General features: G+C 37.0%; 1 protein-coding gene across 1 annotated transcript in view; it reads right to left on the reverse strand.

Moving 5' to 3' along the window:
* Positions 1–23,375, reverse strand: part of LOC148222823 (uncharacterized) — a 500,146-nt gene that overhangs the window by 248,592 nt on the left and 228,179 nt on the right. Inside the window, exon 9 of the mRNA XM_088169937.1 lies at positions 19,542–19,595. Coding sequence (XP_088026063.1) covers positions 19,542–19,595 — 54 coding nt within the window. The remainder of the gene's footprint in view (positions 1–19,541; positions 19,596–23,375) is intronic.

Here is a 23,375-nt window from a genome sequence, read left to right on the forward strand (position 1 = left end):
ATGAAGATGAGAGGATGTAGTGAGCTGGGATAGAGCAGCAAGCTGTTTTGTACCTGGCACATTTATATCCAGCAGGAGCAGAATCAGAGTTCCTGGAGGATGTGTGCTGCAGAGGTGACATTTGAAGGCAGTGTGAAAGGTGATACAAACCAGGTCCTCACACCAAGGTGAATTAGCTGTAGTCAATCACTTGTCTCAAACTCAGTCTATGCATGTCCTGATAACTAGTGTGAGTCCTACACTAGGGATTCTGAATTGGCTTTTCAAAGAAAAAATTAAAGTCAACTGCAACAATTAGCCTAAATACACAATGTCTGAACCTAAGTACACTTCTTTACAGCTTTCCCAATTAGCATATTGCCAATAGGCAAACCAAGCAAGGCTCTAGAGGCATAAGCAAAGCGATCTCTAAACTAGGTGCTTCACAAAGTCCACAAGCAACTTCCAGGTTCCTCCTCAGGCAACAATAAGGAATCAGGTAACAAAGCTTGCAGCGAGCTCCAGGTATAGAGACACCAGCTTTCTGGAAATCAGTTGTAGTCTGAGCAGTACTATATTGACATAAGCTCCTCTAATACAGAGGCCATCATGACACTAATGACAAAGGATTTTAAGAAATCAGATTCTTATTTTTTAAGTTTTGTGACATGTATCTTCGGTCAATGCTGCCTGGGATCAGCACCATTCTCCCATACCTTCTGCAAAGAGAAATCCCCACTCTTGCACCAAATATCCTTTTCAATGGTAAAGACCTCCTTCCCTTTTTACTTGCTCAGCAAGACCATCATCTCTCACCTCACTCACCCTGTGCCAATTGCCACTGACCATGAGTGACTAATTTACAAGGTATTTTCATTAGAAGACAAACTCAACATGATTTTACATAAAACAATATCTGAATATGAAGTCACGTTAATAGATGCAGACTAAAAGAGAGAAAACATAATTCCTAACTTTTGTGACAAGATACCATCAGTTAACCCTTTGAAATAAGCAGCAGTGACCTACTCAGTATAACAATGAGTCTGCCACTACAGTATTGGACCAGTCTTTGCCCCACTTTTCCTCACTCAACATCATACGCCAAAAACATTTTCCAGACAGGGCACCTTGTCTTTAAAGCTACGATACAAACAGAGAGAAAATGGGAAGCAGAAAGATAGGAATTCAACCTAATTCAGTCTCATTTTTAAATGAAGTCAGTGGTTTTTTTACTCTAGATGCCTGCTTACTTATTCAACTCAAGTTCACTCTTAGGGGGATCTTGTCAATAAAGTCAAATCAGGCTCTCTGTGAGCAGGGAGGTTTTTGAGGGTCTTTTTTGAGGGCTTCATTAAAAGCAGACAGTTTCTCTAACCTTTTAGCAGAACCTGTTATCTGATGACGTGAATTAAAGTCTCTCAAATGACTAATAATCATATCAAGGCTGCCATGTCAGCTTGTAGATTTGAATAAGAGGGTCTGAAAACATTTGCATGCCTCGATGTGCCAGTGCTAAGAAGCTAATGTGATAGTGCTGTCATAAAGCACTGGAAAGACATGACTTAATGTAATCTGTCATGTCATATGCTAATCTTCAGCCATTACTTGAGTGCTGTAAGTAAGTAGAAAGCATTTGGGAGAAATCCTTTTCAATTTCTCTGAGTACCACTTCTGCTGCTGGTCAGCTCAAATGGGTTTTGTGCATTTAATGCGGAGCTCAAGTCAAGTTGGTTTAGGTCACACTTAATTAACCAGCACATTGATGGGCTGGGCTGGTACAACACTATGGAAAATGGGTATTCCTGATACTGCCTAACAAGTAAATATTTCATATCCTGTTGGAAACATCAAAACCAAATAAAAATAAGACTTCCTCAGTACTCGATAAGAATATGTCTGTTTCACAAAACCACTGACTTTTTAAAAAAGATCCTGTTTTCTATGCATTTCACTGCCTCACTTACCTTGCTTGTATGTGTAAGGACAACTTAAACAAAGATGATTATAAATAGTTAAAGACATTTCCATTTGTAACTGCAAACTTTTAAAGCATCTAATTTGGACTTGTCAGTTAAACTACAATAGACAAGAGGCAGCTTTAAATGCAATGTACTTTTAATAAGAACAGAGAAAATGATCAAAGGGAAAATTTCACTTTACTTATTTGTTTTAGGAAAACGGCACCAACATTTTTTTAATATACAGAAGGTAGAAGAGGGAGAAATACTCACAATGCTAAGTACAGCATGTGGAAAAGAAAATGAAATATATTAGTGAGAATGACAGAAATTTCAGGACAATTTGAGCAAAGTGTGAAGGGATTTTGAGTCAATACTTGAAGGTTATTTTAATAATAGCTACAGCCTATTCAAATAAAAGCTTAAGAACCCCGTGCCTTTTTCAGCTATGAGGATGTTTAGTAGGGCTTAGCAGTTTGCAACCTGCCCCAGCTAAACCTGAAGTCTTTGTGCTCAAGGATTGCAGATCATTTCGACTAGGACTGCCATAAAGAAATGTGGGAATCTTACACCAAGAACAAGAAAACTTTCCTCATTCTGTTTTCTTGGTGGTCACATTGGAATCAAATCTTAAGAAAGTCAGACATTTCACAGATCTACAGGAAACAGAGACAGTCTTTACAGTATTAGGTCATTATAGTAATTCTTTTGCCAATGCTGGATTGTTCCCCATAGTAAATTCTGATGTGCTTCATTCAGTCTAAATTTGAAACAACTCATTTTAGTATGGCTTCCACCATTTCATTTCCAAAGAGAAAGTGTAAAATATTCTCACCCTCCAGCATCAAGTGTGGCCTTCCTCTTTTCAGATCTAATTTCCACTCTGCCTTGCTACAGCATAGAGAAACCTGTGTTATAATTCCAAGCCTCAGTTTCCCTTGCTATTAAAAAATTTAAGAGTTTCTGATCAAGAAACTGATCAATTCTTCCTCTTCTGGAGGACTAAAAAGATACAAAATATGCTGTTAGGTCTGTATGGGAACAGTAATACTAATCCTTCAGTTCTTTAATACTGGGACGTTCATTTACATTCTCCAGCTAAAGATGTCCTTCCTTACCACTGAATGGGTTTAATCTTTTAAAGACTTCTCCTGAAGTTCCTCATGTGCTAATGTCAGTACTACAATGAAATAAAGTCCTCTGATGTGCTGCACCACAAAGCATGATTGCAGGATTTCCTCCTATTCTCACTAGAAGTACCAATTGCAAAGGCAAGGACATAGGGCAGATGCAACCTCAGGACCTCAAGCCTTCACCAGTTTATCAGGGCAGTAAAATAAAAGCTCATGAGTCTTCCTCAGATAAACAGCCAGAATACATCAGCCAGCCAACTTATTTGTATTTCTTTTTACTCTTTTCTCATATAGAACATTAATAATTTCCATTTCTTAACTTTTATTAGAGTTATTTTTAGTCCTTCCAAACATTGGCTGACTAGGTTTGGATGTAATGGCATCCAGTGCAGAGCTGTGAGAGGAATTGTGTACCTAGTAAGTGAGGATGATGCTTTTCAGTGTCCTGTACTGTATTTAAGGGGAAGCATTCACTATTTCATTCACCAGCAGAGAGAAGGGGCTCTTTTCACAGATGAACAGACAAGCAAGCTAGACCTCAGCTATATTGACTTAGTTGTCAATTGCCAGGTAACATGTTTTTCAGAGTATATACCTTTTACTAGAGAAAAATATCTATTCAAACTCACACTGGGCTTTGTCTTTGCATATCAGCTTGAGCTGTAACTCCACTTTTGCATATAACTTAAGTTCTATCTGCACATAGTACCCAAGTTTCAAAGGAGGACCTAATACTTACTAATTTGAAGTCACCCTTTCAGTGAGATGACTTAGGAGGCAGCTTAAAGCAGAGGTGATACTCTCAGTCTATTTCCAATGCATCAGTGGCTTCTGAAGGCCATCCAAATTCTACAGGTCAATATTTGGTTCAACTGCTGATGATATGATGGTATACCATGAGGATATGTTTATCACCACCTATGATGGCACCTGCCAACCAGGAGGAGTGTGCTAAAACTACCTACTGATTTCCCTTGCAGCCAGCCATTGGGAAGAAGGATTTCTAGTTACTGTCATCTGAGTCGGCAGGTTATGACTCAAAGTCTGTGTGCCTGATTACACACAGAGTTATCTAAACAAAGCAATCAAGGTCTAGGCTAGTTCAAGATTACCATTTATTGGTCTATAGAGTAGTATTTATCAAGTGTCACAAAAATATGGAGCACCAAAAAAAGAGTGTAAAGATATCCATTATTGTAAAACAGTTACAATTGGCTTCCAAAGTTTGTAATAAACTTTTAAAAGAAGGTGAAATGTATCCTAAATTTTTCATGGTTTATGTTCAATAGACTATAGGAAATCAGCTCAAAATGACAGTATTAAACTACGAATGTGTGTGTGCATCATTGCAGATAACTACCTGAAAGATGTAAATCAATAATATAACAGATGGGGGAAAAGAGAGATTGTTTTCATATGCAAATGGAATGACTTAAACTAGTACAAATCAGAAATCAAGACTGTTCAGCAAAAGGTTTTCTGAAGGTTACCAAATTTATATTTATTAGTGATTTTTCCATCTCATTGAAGAGAGCATTAAGACTGGAAAAATACAAAAGTGACATCCTCTACATTGCTTCTGCACATAGCAATATTATCTTCTTCAGCAATATAATACAGCAACGGCAAAAGGAGACAGAGATAACATATTTATATACAGGCTAAGTCAACTAAGATTCAGAAATAATAAACAACACAATCTGATTATTAACAAACAGACGGCAACAAGAAGCAATTAAAAGCAGAGAGAATGAAACTGTTAAAAGCCTCCTCAATCCATTTTAAAATGTTTTCCTTCCCTTCTGACTTTTTCTAAGTCATTTATGGTTTGATCTCTCTGTATGAGACTGACCAGAATGGTGATACCAAAAGATTTGGTGACACTGGAAGACACCTTTCAGGCTAGTTTTATAGGACTCTGACATTCAGGTAAGAAAAAAGCATTTGAGGATCCCATTATATCTATTTGCCGATTTTGAGGTAATTTGCTGATGAGTTTTCTTACATTCTGTTATATGGATTAATGAAATTAATATGAACTAATGAAAGAACAGTGGTTTACATTTTCACTGAAATATTATCCTATTTTTTGGTATAACACAAGAAATCTATACTCAGTATTCTCCAGGTCCCACAGGACAAAACCTTCCAAATTAGGAATGAAGAGAGCTGTTTCCTCCTTTGGAAAATCTAGCATTTACCATATCAGATTAATCAGAAATACCTGGACATAAGAAAGTCTTCCCACCAGTACCACCATTTTCCACAGACTGAATATTTGTAGAACATCACAGATGTAGTTTCCTGTTCTCTAGATACATCTGGTAATGTCATCAGGCACAGTCATTGGGGTGGGTCTCCCCATTTTCTTTGGCCCAAGTTTTGACCTCCCATAAAAAGAGGTATTCAAAGCCAGCAGGCACCAGTTTAGTTCCTTGCTTTTCCATAAGCAATAGGGCTAATGGCAAACAGTCAAAATATTCCCTTAGAAGCTTGAAGTTGCATTAATATGAGCTTGGGACTTTACCAGGTCTTTGAATGAAGAATTTAGACTTTTCTACTGTAACACTACACATACGAATGTTCTGAAGCTTTCATTACCTGCAGGCTTTTTTAAAAACAGAAGAATGTTTGATTTGGATGATTGCATTAAAATAGGGGATATTAATGGATTATACCCACAGCCTCAATAGTAATTGCCAGTTATCTACAAGTAACTAGTTCTATATGAAGGCCAAAGTTATCAAAGCAAACCACAAACAATAATTCACAAGCACAAAACGTGCTCTCTGTTTGTCTTTCTAGGTTAGTGCTAGTCCAATCTAGGCAGAAACGTCATTATTTCTCAGATAAAATGGCAGCAGTTAGAATTCAGAAACTCAGCTTTATTTACAAGTGAATGTAAAGTTTTGGGGAAATTGTGGCATGGCCACCTTAGAGACATATACATATTTATACCCAGACCTAAAATGAGTGCAATTGAAAGACAGCAAGAGAAAAAGTATACTGGAACTTCCTTGGCCCTATTGTACAGGCAAATAAAGGGCTTCAGATTTTCTTTCAAAAGCCCATCACCCCAAACCCAAGCAACAGTATATGTACATATGCGTGCAGGTAGAAACACAAAATTTGCATTATTGTTTTGTTGTATAGTGCTAAAGTTGGACTGCAAAGTGAAAGAAAAACAAAATATTAAACCAAAAAAAAATTAAATGGAAGAAAAAAGTTCATCTGAATTCTTTATGGGCTGAAGCATCATAATGCAAATTGCTGTTCTAAAGTGCTACCTAATAATCAAAAACATGATAGTTTAACCGACAACATAATACTAACAAACATAAAAAGTGCACCTGAATAGAACAGATCAGTTCTGAAGTGTGAAGAAAGTTAACTAAATAAATATCTAGAGAAGGCTCTTGTTTATGCATAGTTTAAGGTATATTAATCTCACTTGAAAACATTTGCAAATAGCTAACAGGGCAGATGTGTCCCCACAGGAGCATTTGTGTCTTGAGTGTTGTAACTACAGAAGAAGTCTGTTCACAACAAAATATTGCAACTTGTATTAACTGTGACTGGACACATGCATATCGGGATCTGATGCCTAATGCTACTGCAAACTCAAATTTGTAAAGTCTGCCAAAACACCTATACCATGCATTTGCACATAGTCTACTAATTGCTCTACCAACATCTATGCAAACAGTTATAAAACTGAAGCTGTTGAGCTGGGAAAAAAGTATATGATGCACCAGCCACCCTGACTGGAATCGAATCTATCCACAACAGTTATGCAATAAGAAACGGTTTCTCAGACTTTTATTCAATGCAGTTTGAAAAAAAAAATCTGATTTTCCCTTCTAGGTGATTTTTCATATTTTTAAATTTTCTATTTTATAGTAGCTATGAATAGTATAGATGAGAAAATGCCTGTATCAACACAGAAAATCATTCTGGATGGGAATATTCAAATGCATAATATATTTATTTTCAGAGTAGTTGTAGCTTGAGTACTCTGGGCATCTTCAAAAACAAACAGTTACATCTCTAGACTGAAGTCTCACATAGAGTCAAATTCATAGTGTAAGAAACAGAATAGAATAAGAACAACACCTCTTATGATTTGCTCACTGTTGTTTCCAGAACTTTGCAAAAATGTAGTTTTTCTTCTTGGGGAAGCTGACCCTTTGAAAAAAGTAGCAGAAGTAAGGGCTGTGTTATTTACTTTGATGTTTTGAATTTTCTACGTCAACATTCACTCTGACAAAGAGTCAGGGGAGCCAAAGAGCAGGTGGGACAGTGTAGGAATGTGCGAATAGATGCAAAAATAAAAGCTCAACTAGGTGGAAAAACCAACACATTATCTAATCAGAGCAGTTCTGAGAACTGAGATGGTGAAAGTAAACAACAAAAGACTGGGTATCAGGAAAGAGCTCCTGGAAGAGTAGGAATGTAATAAAAATGTCTCCTTCAAGAGAAGAGGAGCATAATAGTCACTCCCACAAAGTTTATGCTTTCATAACAGGATCCTGTCAGGATCCTGTTTTCAGATAGGATGAGAGAGCAGAAATCAAGTTTTAAATATGCAGTGGTATAAATTTGGAAGAAACAACAAATTATGAAGAGCAACATCATGAGATGTGGAAGCCATTTGATCTTTTAAAAATCCAAGTTAATAAATATTAAATGCAATTTGGAGTATTAACCCATAAAGGAAAAAAAGCCTACAAAGTGATAAAATACTGTAGTCTGCTGATCAAGGAAAGATTACTTTGAAAATTTATTATATTGAAATCTTTGCTGGTAAAAAGAGAATGTTATTTGACAGATGGAAAGCAGACAGGCATTCTCATGTGAATTTATCAGTCTCCAACCACATGGATATGGCTAGGGTATAACAATTTAAATCCCATTTTATTTTAGATATGAAATGGGATCACTGTGTTTCTCAGGTGTCGAGGTTTCTACTATCTGAGCCAAACTCAACTTCATGGATTGTGAAACAATTTTTTAAAGGATTTTAGACTTCAGACTAGCTGTTACTAAAGGGCTATTCACATGAGCTTTGAGTCACATTTCATCTGTACAGAAGGCTTCAAAAAGTATTAGTCCACACATGGAACAGACACCAACATCCCTACTGGGGGACCACACACTCAATACTTTCTCCATCCCTAAGAGTATCACTGGAATTCACAGCTATTACCATCATTATGACAACTTTCCACATTATGTTTTTCTGGTTTGAGTGCCATTTAATCATCTGCAGAGTAGGCAGGGTTTGTTTATTCTAGACAAAAATCTATAAATAAAGTCTATTTTTATTAGAATGGAAAAAATAATTTTAAAAAAAGCACAAAAATTCAACACCAATCATACAAAGCTAATATAGAGAGGAGAAAAAGCAAATAGTCTACCAAAATGTTAAACAAATTAGGCCAAAATGAGTCACCAGCAAGATCTTCAGATGCGTCATAACAGCATTTAGCTATAACAGAGGGTAAAAACTGCTCTCTGAAGTCCTTCCACGCTTTTTGTTTAGTCCAGCCAAAGATAACCATGGTCAAGAATTGAAATTCTTCTCATCTCGAAGGACAAGTATCTTGCAATACACTATTGTGTAGCCTTTAGGGAAAGCAATGTTTCAAGCAGGCAACGTTCTTTTCTACAACACTCTCCTAAACTGCCCAGAAACTTTTTGAAGGTAAGCTGAAGGAAAATTACTTTGTTTATCAACACAGATTCTCCCCTTTCTTTTCCACACCACCCTCTTCAGCATGCTTTTGCCATTGTGGTATATTACCTCAGGACTGCTGTTTATCCAAAGATTCTTCAAGATGTAAAAACTGGGAATCAAGTGGGGAAGAAAAGGGAAGAGGGAAAAATCTCAGGCTCATGGCTTATGTCCATATGCTTTTTTTCCCCCATTCCTGCTGCCTTCTGCCAAATAAAAATATATTCAGAGTCTGCTATTGTATTGAAATGTCTCAGGCAGTTCATCAGTCTATCACAGCTAATACTAGTTTTAGTCATTAAACAAAAGGTGAATACTTTTCTCTGGCTCTTATTGTATATACAAATCACTCCTTAAAATTGCCTCAAAATTCACTTGCAAGTACTTCAGCTGACATTAACATGATCTAGAGAAGTCAGTTCCTGTAGTATATGTAGGTGCTACTACTCTTTTCTTAAAAAGCAGAGGTTGTTTATATTGAGTGTCATTCATTCACTTTCATCTTCACCCCCTCAGAAGAAAGTGCCAAGATTCCACTTTCAAAAGGATCAGACCTTTGACCAATTTGGTTTACCCCACAGGCTGAGAAAGGTTCAAAAGAGCAATAGAGGAAGTCTGACCTACTCTTGTTCTGTGAAACAGACTGGAAATGCAAACTATTAAGAAGAAGCATGGCTTTACTACTGAGCACACAAAGGACAATAATAAAGAATGCAATGAATGAAGTGTTTCCCAGACCCTCACCTCTTAAACCTGCAACATTGCAAACAATGATGATCTACAGACTTTTCTCAATTTTAAATACATAATGATGCTTTAGTTTGGGGTAAAAATATTCGAGATATAAAGTGTAAAATCATGGAGCAGAAAAAAGAAACAATATCTTGAATAGTAAACAGAAGAGAAACAATGTAATCAGGGTGAAGTTGGAAGCCCGTGGACTGTGGTCATTGATAGTGAGGTAGTTGGAATTGAGAAAGATTACTGAGGAGAGTAGTGTAAAAAAGGGGTGTTGAATGACTTAACCACTTATTTCCTTGTTCTTTGTTTGTGTTGGCATACAGGAAGTCCAGCAATCTTAACCAGAAGCTGATAAAATCTGAGTGTGTGGCTACGCAGACAGAGAAGTAGAGGAGTAAAAGAGCATAAATAACATTGGCTGAGAAACTAGAACAGCTTTGTTTCATATGTCACAAAGTAGAGACAGAAGTACTATGCAACAATACAACACAGAGCTTAATAAAAGTGAAAAAATAAATTGAAGACTTCTGTGACTTTAGCTCAATAGGAGGCAGTAGCACTTGCAAACTTATTTAAATGATGTTCAAGATACCTCGTTTATGACTATATGGAAAACAGGTAGCGGACTGTGTTTTATAATAATCCATCTATAACAAACCATCCAAGCACATTCAAATCATCACTGAATAGTCACATTCAGAAAGGCTCCAAGAGTACCTGCTCTTTTGTTTTGCTTTTTAAGTGACAAGGTACCTAGTGTTTCCTTATAACAAGTTCTTTGTCACAATATCCTAAACTAGTACAAGGTAAATAATTTGTGACTTTCATCTAAAATTGCAAAGCATATTCCAGTGAATCATATATAGCATTTGCATGGTTCATGAATTACTGAAAAGAACTACTATGCAATGCTTAGGAAACCAGGCTTAGACAGTGCTGCAGTATCAGCTCTTGGTTTTTCTGCTCAATTCTTCCTCATTGCTACACTCAGAACAATTACTGCCCTGAATGCTCTAATTTGATACTCTGCTGGTCTGAAGTGATCAACGTCTGAGTGATCTTTGCTTGGTTGTCCGACCAAAAAAAAAAATAGGAAAGGCAAGTATGGCAATGGAAAAATCCAGTTTTTATTGACTGGAAATGTTTGCAAAAACAGAAAGATAGAGTGAAGGTATTCACACTGCCAATGTCTAACAAAGGAGGACAGGCAAATGCCCTATGCCATCAGTAAATGGACAGGCTGTTCTTAAGGTTCATTTACAGGAAAAAATTTTCCTCTGTGAACAATTTGGAAATGTTTTGCTTTGTAATTATTGCCCCCAGTTTTTCATATTTTGGTTCACTTGTTTTTGTTGGGTTTTTTTTTAAGTTTCCCAACTTGACCTTGCAATTGCAGACCTAAAGAAAAAATACTGTTAGTTCTTGCTTCCTGTGAATTGGACCACACAGCTGGTTCTTCTATTTGTTTAAAATCAAAGGTCTAGGTTCTGGAAGATGCTGAGTGCTCTCAGCTTGTTAACTTCATAGATCAGAAAATCACTTGACAGCGGTACAGATGCAATTATTTTTTGATTACTTGGTCTGCCGTCTCTCTGTCTCTCTCAGGCAGACTTTTCTCCTCCTAGACTGTTCTACCCACCTCACTATCTCTGTACAACCTGTTCTTGCTTTTCTCTTCTGAACTACACATGCATATATGGAATAGCCCCCAGATTCCTTCCTTCCCAGGATGTCTGGGAAACAACACAACCTTACAAATTCCCCCATTTTCTTCACACAGATCCCACAGTCTTTATAACCAACAAGCATGAAAGACAGCAAGGTAGCTACTAAGAGTGTCCAAGAGACACTTCTAGCCAGTGTATGGCCAGAAACTGGACACTTCTCTGTATCACTTTTGGTTTTGTCCTGCAACACATCAGCAGAGCTTCCTCAGAAACTGTATGCATTAGGAAAATGCCTTCTTTTTAAGGCTGGACTCATAGTTCTAAAGCATTGTAAATTTTCATACCACATTTCAAACTGTAAAATAATTTTAAAAATCTGTATTCTAGTCAAGAATTTACTAATTCAAATTTACCATTAGACAAGTGACACATCAAGAGCTTAATGAAAAAGTGTTGGGGTAAGAGTTTGGTTAAAGACAGAATTTCAAAAGGAACATTTCAAAGATATAATGCAATTATTATTAACCTACCTTTAGATTTGTGCAGCTGAACACAAATTTTAAAAAGAACTGTGCCAGTCTGCTAAAGTAGCTTGTTCCAGACTCCCCTATCTCAGTGATATAGTGTGTATGAATTATATATTATATTAACTAAAATCTAAAGGTATAATAGCAACAAAACCAACCCCTCCATACAAGTTGAGAACTGTCTTTCAGCCAGTATACATGATTGTCTACATAAATTAATTAAATGAATAGAATACAATTAACATTTTTTCTTCATCTATCTTCATTTTCTAAGCAACTCAGTTAAATAAAAAAAGAAGTGCTGTTTCTTTTTCACTGCTGTTAGTTTCACATGTGAAACAAAGACATACCAACCTTAAGCCTTTTGATAAATATGATACCGTGGTAACTGCAGCATTCACTTTGTGGCCCATTTCTCCAAGTTCCTGTCAGCCAGATGTCACTTGCAATGCAAACACTAGAAAAATATGAAATAATAATTTCATACATCATCTATGCGAGCACGAGCCAGTCAAACATTCAATACAAATTCAAACTGCTACTACACATAAAGCAAATATCATCCAAATAATATTTAGAATGATTGAAAGGCTTTTGATTTGGAAGTGTATTCTCTTAAGCTAAGTGGTCCCCAAGACCATCCAGAAAATTCAATTGTTTCATTTTAAAATGTTTTCTGCCCAAAATTATATCAAATCCTAATGTCTCAGTAGAAACACATGGGATTGGATTGCTGACTGGGCGCCCGATGTCAAAGAGGAATCTAATTTTCCAATGGCATTTCCTCATACTGTCTCACCAAAACACAAAATTGATAAAATTTTAATGGATAATTTTCAGAGCAGGACATTAGCCATCATGCTGGGAAATAGTGCAGGAGAACACCACGTAGGATCAGAAAGGCAATGTATCAGAAGACAGTTTAAATAAATATTAATAAAGCACATGCCTTACATTTTATATTTTCTCTTGCAGCTAGAAACAGAATTCAGAAGGTAAGTTTTGCAATAACAGGCACATCTCTCTTCCCTTCTTTTCCAGGGCATTTTTTACAAGTGATATCCTTAAAATATGGGTGTGATATATTACTTAAAAGGGCACAGTGCTCATCTTTTACTGGGATGACACAGTCACAGTCAACACAGTCCTCTTCTCATTGACATCAATTGTGAAAGTCATATTGACTTCAATGACTACATCACTAACCACTCCATATAACAAAATGTTTTTTGTTAAGTAACTCTACAGAAAAAATTGCAATGCTGGAATAAATGAAACGTCACCCTTCTGGATCTCCTGATGGGGCAAGGTACTGCAAGCACTTAACACCAAAAGCCATGACAAGATGAAAAGGGCTAAATCCTGCTCCTGATGACAAATAAGTTATACTAGGGAGAAAGGTACTAATTAACTGTATTAGGTTATCACTCAGTAACAATGTAAAATATGTGTTTGGAAATGTGCTATTTAAAATGTGTCCTTCTCTGAATAATTTTCCTTTTGATTAAGTTAGGTCATTAATCATTTAAATTTGAAACTTATTTAGAAAATACAAGTGGACAGGTGAAAAAATGTGAAATAAGATTTTACTAACCTTTGCAATTTATTTTGAATTTATAATCAAAGTGTAACAGTGGAATATATGGTGAACTAGATTGTCTCAGCTTTTCAGCACCCATTTCTTGTCTTTTATTACAAGCTTGGTTTTGAAATCTGTAAATATATATTCAGGGTATTCAGGTGAATGTGTATGCTGATAGAAAAAAGAACAGTAGCACCTATGGTTATGAGGCTGTATCTGCTTTCATCAAGAGCTAAGTATTTAAAAACTTTAATAAATGTCTAAGTAAAACTCAGAGAACATTAAAAAGACCACAACAAAAGAAGATCACAGTGATTGAAATGGAGGTTGAATTTTCATGCCACATGCCAAGTCTACCACAGGTTGGTATTTTTCTTTTACGGTAAATGAAAAACATCATTGAAGTCCTCAGACTGGCTACGTGATGAGCCCTAGTCTTTAACCAAAGATACTTCTATAGCCACAGCTTTCATTCAGAAATGGTCACTTTTATTTCACTGCTCAGAGGCCAGACTGATTGTGAGAGGAAGAAATTAATATTTTGGTAGAGCTCTTTGTGGTTCAGTGTACCTCTCTCTTCCAGTCAGCCTTGGTAGGAAACTTCTCCAGATCTAGCCAGTAAAATGCTTTTGGCACAATGCAGAAAGTCACTCTGGAGCTTGCTAAGACACAGCTTCCCCAACCCCCAGCTCTGAGCTGAACATATATACCTATAATTGCCCATCTCATGGGCCAATCACTGAGTTATATCTTCCCAAATGTTTTTGGCATTTCTGCAACACAAATCTGCCACATCTAGTTCATCCTCCACCTTTGCTCCTCCTGTAACTCAAAGGAGCTCCCCTTTCTAAAATAGGAGGGAAACAGAAAGCTAAAAAATGGAAGGTTGTGCTGGAATCTTCTTTGGTGTGCCTGAGCAGGAGAAACGTGACCTCCCTGGCTCTTTCGTTCATCCTTCCCACTCCATCTTCTACAAGTGGAAGGCAGTCTCCATTCTGTTGATCAAAGGCAGCAGAAGAGAGTTTTAATTGCATAAACATTCAACTGGGAAGGACATTCAGTGCAGGAAGGAAAGTTTTTCCAGAGAGGACTGAAATTCTCAGAGGGTTGGCAAGGTGTATTGTCTTGATCTGGCTACTCAGAGTAATGAAATCTAAACAGACTTTATTAACAAGTCTTTTCACACCTCCTCTGTTCTCAGCAGCTGAGCTCAGCACTGAAAGAGAGACTATAATGCAGTAACTTTGAGAAGCTTTCTGGGCCTCTCTCAAATGAAGCATGCATTGGTTACCTAACTGTGCATGAGTACAGTACAGCACCAGCATCAGCTTCTGCCAAAAGTCTTATTACTGGAGGAAATTGCAAATTTGACAGATATGATATCATAATGGCCTAAGAATGAAGAGGGGAGTGAAACAGATAATGCCCTGACCAGATTTGCTCCACTTCCTGGCTGATCTGTACTGATAGCCTTTCATAGTAGCTCAAGGGCGCAAAAGAACTCTTTAATTATCAAAATTACTTATAAGTTGATTTCCAGCTTTGCAAACACCACTGAACTTTTCTTTTAACCTGAAACAAAGTACACTGAAAACATACCACAGCTGCAGATATTTTTCTTTCTCATTTAGAGAAAAACTAAGTCTGAGACTTATAGTTTCAGCTGTCTCTTTTTCTCCTCAGAAGGACTGCACTTCTCTCAATGCCAGCTGAATCTCTCTTTCCTGGTTCTTTCATTTTAAGACTTTGAAGTTTCTAAACAAGTGGATTAGGTGTGTAACTATCCGTTCAAGACTTTGTGGGACATATTCAGAGTAGCTAACACCAGGTGGGTGGATACTGGAGCAGGCACTGCAGGATTGCTCCAGAGGCTCCTGGCAGTTTGAATAACTGGTGCATCTGTGCAACTTAATCCCATATTTTGACTAGTCAAACACACCCCCTTGCAGAACTTGCTGGTGGTTACCTGTATCAGGCACTTCATCAAATAAAAGCTGAAATTATTACATTAAGTTCTTCACACAATGAAGAAGGAGCCCTGCATGCAGAAGTATAGTGTGTTGGTTTCCACAAGCTGGATTTACTGATCAGCTACAGGGAGAAATTATACCATAAATAGCACTTTGCAATATTTAAGCTTGATAACGTGCAACTGGGAATAGGTTTTATGTGTCTGTATTCTCTTTGCTTAAAGGTTGTTTAGAGATACATTTGCATCTCCAAGACAAAGTACGTGTTAATTACCTCATGTTTGCACTGTACTTTCAGGAAGGAAAGCTATATAAGTGCTGAGTGCTATTAGCATCATCCCCTTCTATTTTTCTCTTTCAGCTTTTAAGTGAATATAGTGCTTGTGAAAGTTGTTGGATTGACAGGCCTAGAGACTGAAGTCTAAAGTGCAGCACACCCGCTGAGCCAAACAGAACTAAAATGTACAAAAGCTTCTCACCAAATTTTAAATACATGCTTCATTTAGCTATTGTTCTATGATGGCATGTAATACTACTACTGAAAGTTTTGCTGCTCCCATTTATTTGTTCTAAACATCAGTTCAGACTCTTCCTTTATTTCCTACTTTTAAAAACCATTTCTTGCTGATGGGCAACACCCCAGAGACTGCTTCCCTGCCTTCAGAATCCCACATTACGATGGAATGCTGTTGAAGTGTAACTTCATGCTGCTGCAGTCAGGTACAATAGTGCATCCTGGCATTCACTTTGCACATCACAGAAAAGTACATTAGCTAATCTCACACAGTTTTAGTACTGATCACACTAAGTGCTTGTCTGCAGAAATGCTACTCTGTATTATAATCTAAATCTGAGGCAAGGAGATTTCTAAGGGAAGATCTGCTCCTCTAGACAGGAATACCAGTGTTTCTTAGAAAACTAAGCCAATACTTAAATAAAAATTCAATGTTTCCTGAGAAATGGGTAATCTTATTTTTATTTAAACACTAGATTTCCAGGAGTATACCTGTGACCACTGAAAGAAGTTTGGAGATTTTTAAATTTACCTTTTTGAAATCCTTTATGGTACACCAAAAGACAAGTCCTACCTTCTAAGATGCTGCTCTTCACACAAGTACATTCAGATAATTTATAAAGCTTTTTCTTTATTTCAGCTAGGGCCACTGCTCTCTCCAGGAGACAGCCATTCCTATAAAAATGCTCCCTAAATGACACAAATGTTTACTGGCTGTTGGTTTCACTGTCTCCTTTTATCCACTGCCTGCTTGCCTCCAGGTGGGACTGCTTGAGCTTTTAAGTGACGGGACTGATCCTAGCTGAGTAGAGTAGCACATGAGATGCAGAACACCTGCAGTGTGTCAAGCTGATACTAACAGCTGCTGTTTCAGATGCTTCCAGAAGATTCCTTCACTTGTCTTGACAGGTTCCAAAAAGCAAGTTTGGTGCCTGGGTCATCTTCAGTCCTGCACAACTTCAAGACCCGGCACTTACAGAAAGTAATTCCTTTCCAATTCCAATTACTTTCCAGTTTGGGAAATTTCTCAGGGCTTCTTGTCAAGGCAGGCTAGTCTTTTATGATTTCCAGCCTGCAATGCTGCTCCTTTCTATTTCATCTTGACTTGATGTCATTAGTCTTCTTTCACAGAAACCTGAGCATTCTTTTCCTAATTTATCTAGATGGTACCCTGACAGCAGCTTCTTTGATCAAGACTTTGCCATTTATGTCTCTTCTCTCGTTAATCATTCTCTGAAATGAGACTTGTAGTAAAAAATAATTAAATCAAGTCTGACTGCCTTCAAATTTCTTGGCTTTCTGGGATTCTGGGTGCTCACTAAGGCCAGGCCCTTTGGAGATACTGTGCTTTCTCTGGTATATTAAACAGGCCATTTGGGCTATTTTGTTATACTAGAAGGTCAAAACAGGTTTTACCATTGGTAAACTAAAGAGACGTTTACAGGATACAGCTATGACATCCAGGCACTTTGTTGTTAGATAGTTCTCCCAAAAATAATCCACCTTTTCCTATTACAAAAAGAAATTAAATCTGGAGGCAAAGTGGCCACATGGTAATTTTTCTTGTCTTTACTTCTTGGAAAACAAGAATTCTCTATTATGCAATACGTCTATGCTGAACTCCAGTATCCCAGCTGTTCTCTTTCCTTCAGATATTGATTTTCTGCCATTTCATATGTGCAGAGAAAAAAAGTAAAAAACTAATGATTTGTTGGAAAGTGATATTTAAAAAAAAATCTTTTTATAAATGTGGTCTACAACTTATGTTTATGCACCTCATGTTTTGTGAGGTCTGATTCTGAATGACAATTTTCAGCTCGTACAATGCTTCAGGATCTCTTCTCAGCAAGATGGTGCATGTCCTACTGGTCAGACTTATTTTTCTCCTGCAAGTTGAATTCCAAGTCCAAGGCATCTGTGGCCTGGTAAAAGTCTAAAGGGCCAACCATGATCCACATCCTCATTTCTCTGGCCAGTGGAAGTCTCATTAGGAGTACAGCTTATCTGTGAGTGAGATGAAATTTCCATCAACCTGAGATAATAAAATAAACTGCCCCAGGGGAATAATAAATATCACAATATTTAACACCTTCCTCATCAATAAGAAGCACATTTCTTTATGACTTTGCTGACATAAGCATGGATATGAGCCCAAGCTTACTTAAACAAGAAGTGTTACTGACCACCTTCTTCCAGTTTGACAAAAAATAGGGAAAAAAAACATGACACTGTTTGATGTGCAGTCACATGATTTGGTTCAAGGCCAGAAGGTGTTGAGGTTTTACAGTGCTCAACATATTTTAGCAATGTGTGTGTTTATAAAATATTTGTAATGTACCATACAGATCTACATAGATAAGGAACAGGGCTAAAAACAAACAAACAAACAAAAACCAAGTAAACCAATATTAAGACTTTTTTGACATCTATGACAGACCAGCATTTGTGCTTAAACCAGAAACTATCATCTAGCTTTGTCAAATACCGCAGGCTTTTGCAAGAAATAGCCTGATAATTTCAAGGCAAATATCATCTGGGCTCCTGAAGTACAAATGGCTGCATATAATGCATGTTCTTGCTATTAAGTCTAAAGCATTACAAGACCAAAATGTTCTGTATCTCATCTCAAATTTTCAAACAATCCAATATCCAGTCTATGTATAGATATATTCTTGCTGTTTAATCTCTTAAAAATCAATCAATATTAATGTGTCTGCCTTAAACTTTTAAGGTCATTGTCTCCCTTCTGACATTTTTAACTACATCAACATCACATTATATCATTATAGACTCATGAAGCAATGTACTTTTACATTTTTGCAAGATAATGTCTCTTTTGTGTTTCAGTTTTTATCATAATATAAATCTTGAAATGTAATTTGCATATCTTTTGTTTAGCAAAGGAGACCCCCATTTAAGACTATGTAATTTGAATACATAGACTTAAAAGTGGATGACTTTTTAAAGGAAATGCACCAAAATATTCCAATTTATTCTTCAACTGAAGCGGCTGCTCCATCAGTAAATGAGTAAATTCCCTTAACAATACACTTGCTAACAAGTGTATCTGCCTGCCTTGGGCTCACTTGGCAGTAGGGTTGCCATCTGTTGAAAATTCCATTCATGGACTTTAAAGGGCTATTTCTAGGCCATTACTTTAAACATTGAAAAGTACCTCTTTGCTCTTCAGCCTTCCCTCTACTTGTCCTGTCTTTCCTGTTCTCTGTTCACCTCCCTTCTCACCCTGCTAAGAGCAGCACTGTACTCCCAGCACTGAACTGTCCCTCTGCACCAGCAGCCACATCCCAGCAAAAGGCTTTCAGGCACATTCAGTTCCCAGGAATTCTGGCCCATTTTTAATGCCCAAAGTACACAATAGAGAGGAGGGAGGACACTTACAGACAGGAACAGACAGAAGTGAAGAGGATCAATCAAGAAATTCAAAAGCAGCCATGAAGGAAACAAAATCAAGACGATGAATGGGAAAGGGATGGTAGGAGCTCTGGCTCTGGATAGATGGATATTTCATGAATTCCTTCAGTAAATAGGGAACCTCTAGGGAAATTCAACACCTGGCAATCTTAGTGGATAGTGGTTCTGCAAAGAAAGCATAATGTTCACCCCTCTGGTAAATTCAAGCAATTAAACCCCCTTAAAAAAAAAGTCCCTCTTAGGCTTTCTGCCCAGTAAACTCACAGCGAAAAGCAGCTTTAATAAATGTTATAAATCTCACCTCTGAGCCAACAGGAAATTCAAATGTTTTGCATGTGCAGGAGCCAGGGAGCTGCTGAAACAAAAGGTAAATGTGGATATTAGAATAGGTTATGCCCATACTCAGACTGGACACAGTACATGCGTGAGGCTCACAGAGATGACAAGTTTTCCAAGCATCCTTTCTAGTGCCATTTATGTTTGTGTAACACCAGAACTCTCCTTTCTTTGTGAGTGGACAAATTTGTTTAGTGTGAGTTTCCTGGTTTAATGAATTCAGGATTACTCCTTACCATACAACATTATTGGAAAGCAGTTTTGAATTTCAATATTTTAGAAATAAAACTAAATAAAGAAATGGCAACAAATATCTGTGGTTTCTAAAACGAAAAGATCAAAGAAAAGAGACTGCAGAGAATTTTTGATCAACACCTTGACAAGGGGTGTTAGTTTTAATAAACAGTAAGTATTTTAGGCCATTATTAAGTATGAGATGCAGTCTCAGCTGTGTTTCTAATTTCCTTTCTTGCCTTTACTGCTGTTGTATAAAGCTCTGTAGTAACAAAAAACATTTATTAAAAAAATCTGAGCACACTGTTCAGGATTACGTTACTTCACCTGCCAATAAGAAATATTTGCCTCTGCCCTCCATGATGCCAAGAGGTACAGGTACATTCTGTATATGAGACAAATCACTGGACAGACATGCTCTTGTAGAAGTGAATAAGAATTTTTTTATTGAGTCTGAAGACTAAATGATCATGGTACACATTTCCTTTGGATAGTTGCTCTTTTAAAGCCATAGATAAACACAGCCAGATCTTTGTGCACACTTTTTTAAAGTGGATTTAAGTATATAAAAACAATGCATATTTGGCAACATACCCTGTGAGAAGTAGATTTTATTAGAATTTTCTAGGAAGATGTTGTCTACCAAGCTATGAATTCTATACTTTTTGTCTACCACACACTACAGGCTTATGAAAACACAGAAGACCATGAAAATTAAGATGAAGTGAAGGAGAGACAGAGGGTTGGATGGAAATGAGCTATATTTGCTGTTTGAATTTTTCATAGGAATCAGGACAGAGGCCTGCTCATTCTTCCACTCTTAGGTTTTGGGGCAGCTGGGCAGAGAGGGTTGCTATCAGAGATGTCTCTTCAGAAATCTCTTCATCACCCTCAAAAAAAGCTGGGAATTAATTACATTATTACAAGAGGGACCCAAGAAACAAGTGTCTCTGTTATAATGACTCCATCTCTGGCTTTCCACCTATAGTTTTTTTTTTCCTTAGGGGATTACCAAGATTATTAGTAATTATTACTAGTAAGCCATTACTATGAATAATGGTAATTACAATATCATTTAAGGACTCTAGTGATAATTGCTGTGGAAGACTTATGAACATAGTGAAGACCAAGGCTTTGCATGTGCCTGAAAATGAATAAACACAGAGTTATACTCCAGAGAGCACAACACTCAAAGCCTTTCACCCCTAAATGGCCAATGGCAGCATCAAACCCAGCACATGTTGACAGAAAAATGACTGGCAATTTTTAACAATTTTTTTTTTACTTTTAAAAGAAAACAATGTGAGAACAGGCAGATTGGTGGAACCACATAATTCCATCTCTACTCCTAGAATGTTCTGGTTAAGTGACATTTTTGTTTAAATACTGTTTCAAAGAGCAGCACAATCCAGACACCAAATGGATCAAGGACACACAGAGAACATTCAGCCATTATGGATATTCCATAGAAGGGCAACAAGTTTTTGTCCAATCCAGTTGGCTTGTTCTGTGTCCCTTATTTAACAGAATTCTAGTTTTTCCTTTCACAGAGAGCAAAGCCCTGACTGCTATTCAGTTAATGTCTAACATATGCTCAGAGTGGACACACCTTAATTTTCCCAATTTTAAATTTCTTTTTACGGTTTTCTCTCAGGAGCACATACCCTCCATTCTTTTTTTGCATCAGCTCTAAATCCTTGTCTATCTTGCTTTCCATCTTCAGAATCATGACAGAACTCTTCTAAAAGTACTCTGCTGACAATTTCTGATCTGGTTTTCCACTAAGATAAGCAGAACTGCATTTATAACCTTTTAACTTCACATATAACTTCATAACTTTAGTTTACAACTATATAAAATTTTGTAAGGTTTTATTTTTAAAGGATGGTGTTATCTTAACACGAGCTATGAAGTCACTTGAAATATATATACATACACTATGTGAGCATATATACATATTAAATATGTATATCATTACACACAGACATATGCTTCTGACAAAACGTGAAGAAAGGAGTTTTCATGCTATAAAAAATGGTATTTGCAACTGCAATCCAAAATATATTGCAAAGGGTATTAAAATGTGTACCGTTCTATTGCAAAAAAACCCCATTTTTCAATGTAGCATGCTGCAGCTGTTTTTGTTAAGATTTGTTTTTCATGGGGGTCACTGTAAGAAACTCAGCACTATCTTGACAAAGGTGACCAGAAACACTGCCCAGAAATGCCCCTCCCTCTGCATTAGAGGAGGAATTGTAGGTCAGATGCTCACAGGCACATCCATCAAAGTTTGTAATACTATATTTAAGAACCTAAAATCACTCCAAAACTTATAGAAGGTAGTTATCCAACCTCTTTATTACTCTGGCACTATATCTACTTAATTTCTGGTTCAGTCCAGATGCAGCTGAATTTCAATATACAAACACGGTCCTTGGTTGTCAAGCCCCACATACCAGTTTACATGAATTTAACAACACTATAGGGCTTAAAAAGATAAGCATTCAGGGCTGGAAACGTGACAACTGCTGTGTCAAAGCTTGCACAATGTACAGAGCAATAATAGCCAGTTAGGCCAGCTCTGTTATCTTGAGTACAGAATCTTTTCCAATGCCTCATTCTTAAAAATTAGGTAAGTCTGATAAGCCATATGTATTTGCATAGAAAGGTATCCTAAGTCTTTCATGTTGCCTAGGTTAAGCAAGTTGTAAATTACACCACAAGCCAGGTACTTACTGAGGAGGGGAAAATGCACATCAGGGGAAGCCTTATTCATTTCAGCTACACAACTTTGGAGTTTGGTTTAGAGCTTTAGGGTTTTTAAATATATTTTCATGAAACATTTTTGCTTTTTACCTAATTTTTTTCCTCAAATTCAGTTAAGATCTGCTTTAGATACAGATTTTTGTATAACAATATTTTTAAAGTTTTCAATTTTGACTCATGGAAATTATCAAGCTATTATACGCCCCCATTCTTGTGTGAAATTTAAAGGTACCTCTCACGACTTTCAGGCAGTGTGTTCCCAAAAAGAAAAAAGGAAGTGCAAAAATGTAATTGTTGAGATTAAGCCCCAAATTTGCTTTAATGTTTGCTCATTTTTAAGAACTGATGCACTCTCAGTGCCCTAGTTCTACATCAACCCTGAAACAGACATAAGATACATTCTTTACTTTGTTGCTGCATGAGACCCTTTCTACATTGAACATTTTTGCTTGGTCCTTAAGTAATGAGTTAGGCAGAGAGAGTGTGACAGACAAGTTGCTATTTCAGACTTGAAACAGCACCTGGAGAGCCAAGACCTTTCCCACTTTTAACAGTAGACAGAGAATCATGGCAGTGATCAGGGTCATATGGTGGGTGAGAAAGTCACTGATACTGAAAGATCAGATGTCATCATGACAGCTGTAATAACCAGGGCTTACTTCCTTCAGGTAAAAAATATCCACAGAATATGGTGTGAATACACTGCTGCAATATGTGCCTCTTCTACCTTTGTGTCATGCTATAAACATTTAACTCCTGAAGGCTCACAGTGCAAGAACAGAGCAACTGACCATTGCAA

Source organism: Sturnus vulgaris, chromosome 9 (genome assembly GCF_052056855.1).
Source record: "Sturnus vulgaris isolate bStuVul1 chromosome 9, bStuVul1.hap1, whole genome shotgun sequence".
Classification (NCBI taxonomy): Eukaryota; Metazoa; Chordata; class Aves; order Passeriformes; family Sturnidae; genus Sturnus; species Sturnus vulgaris.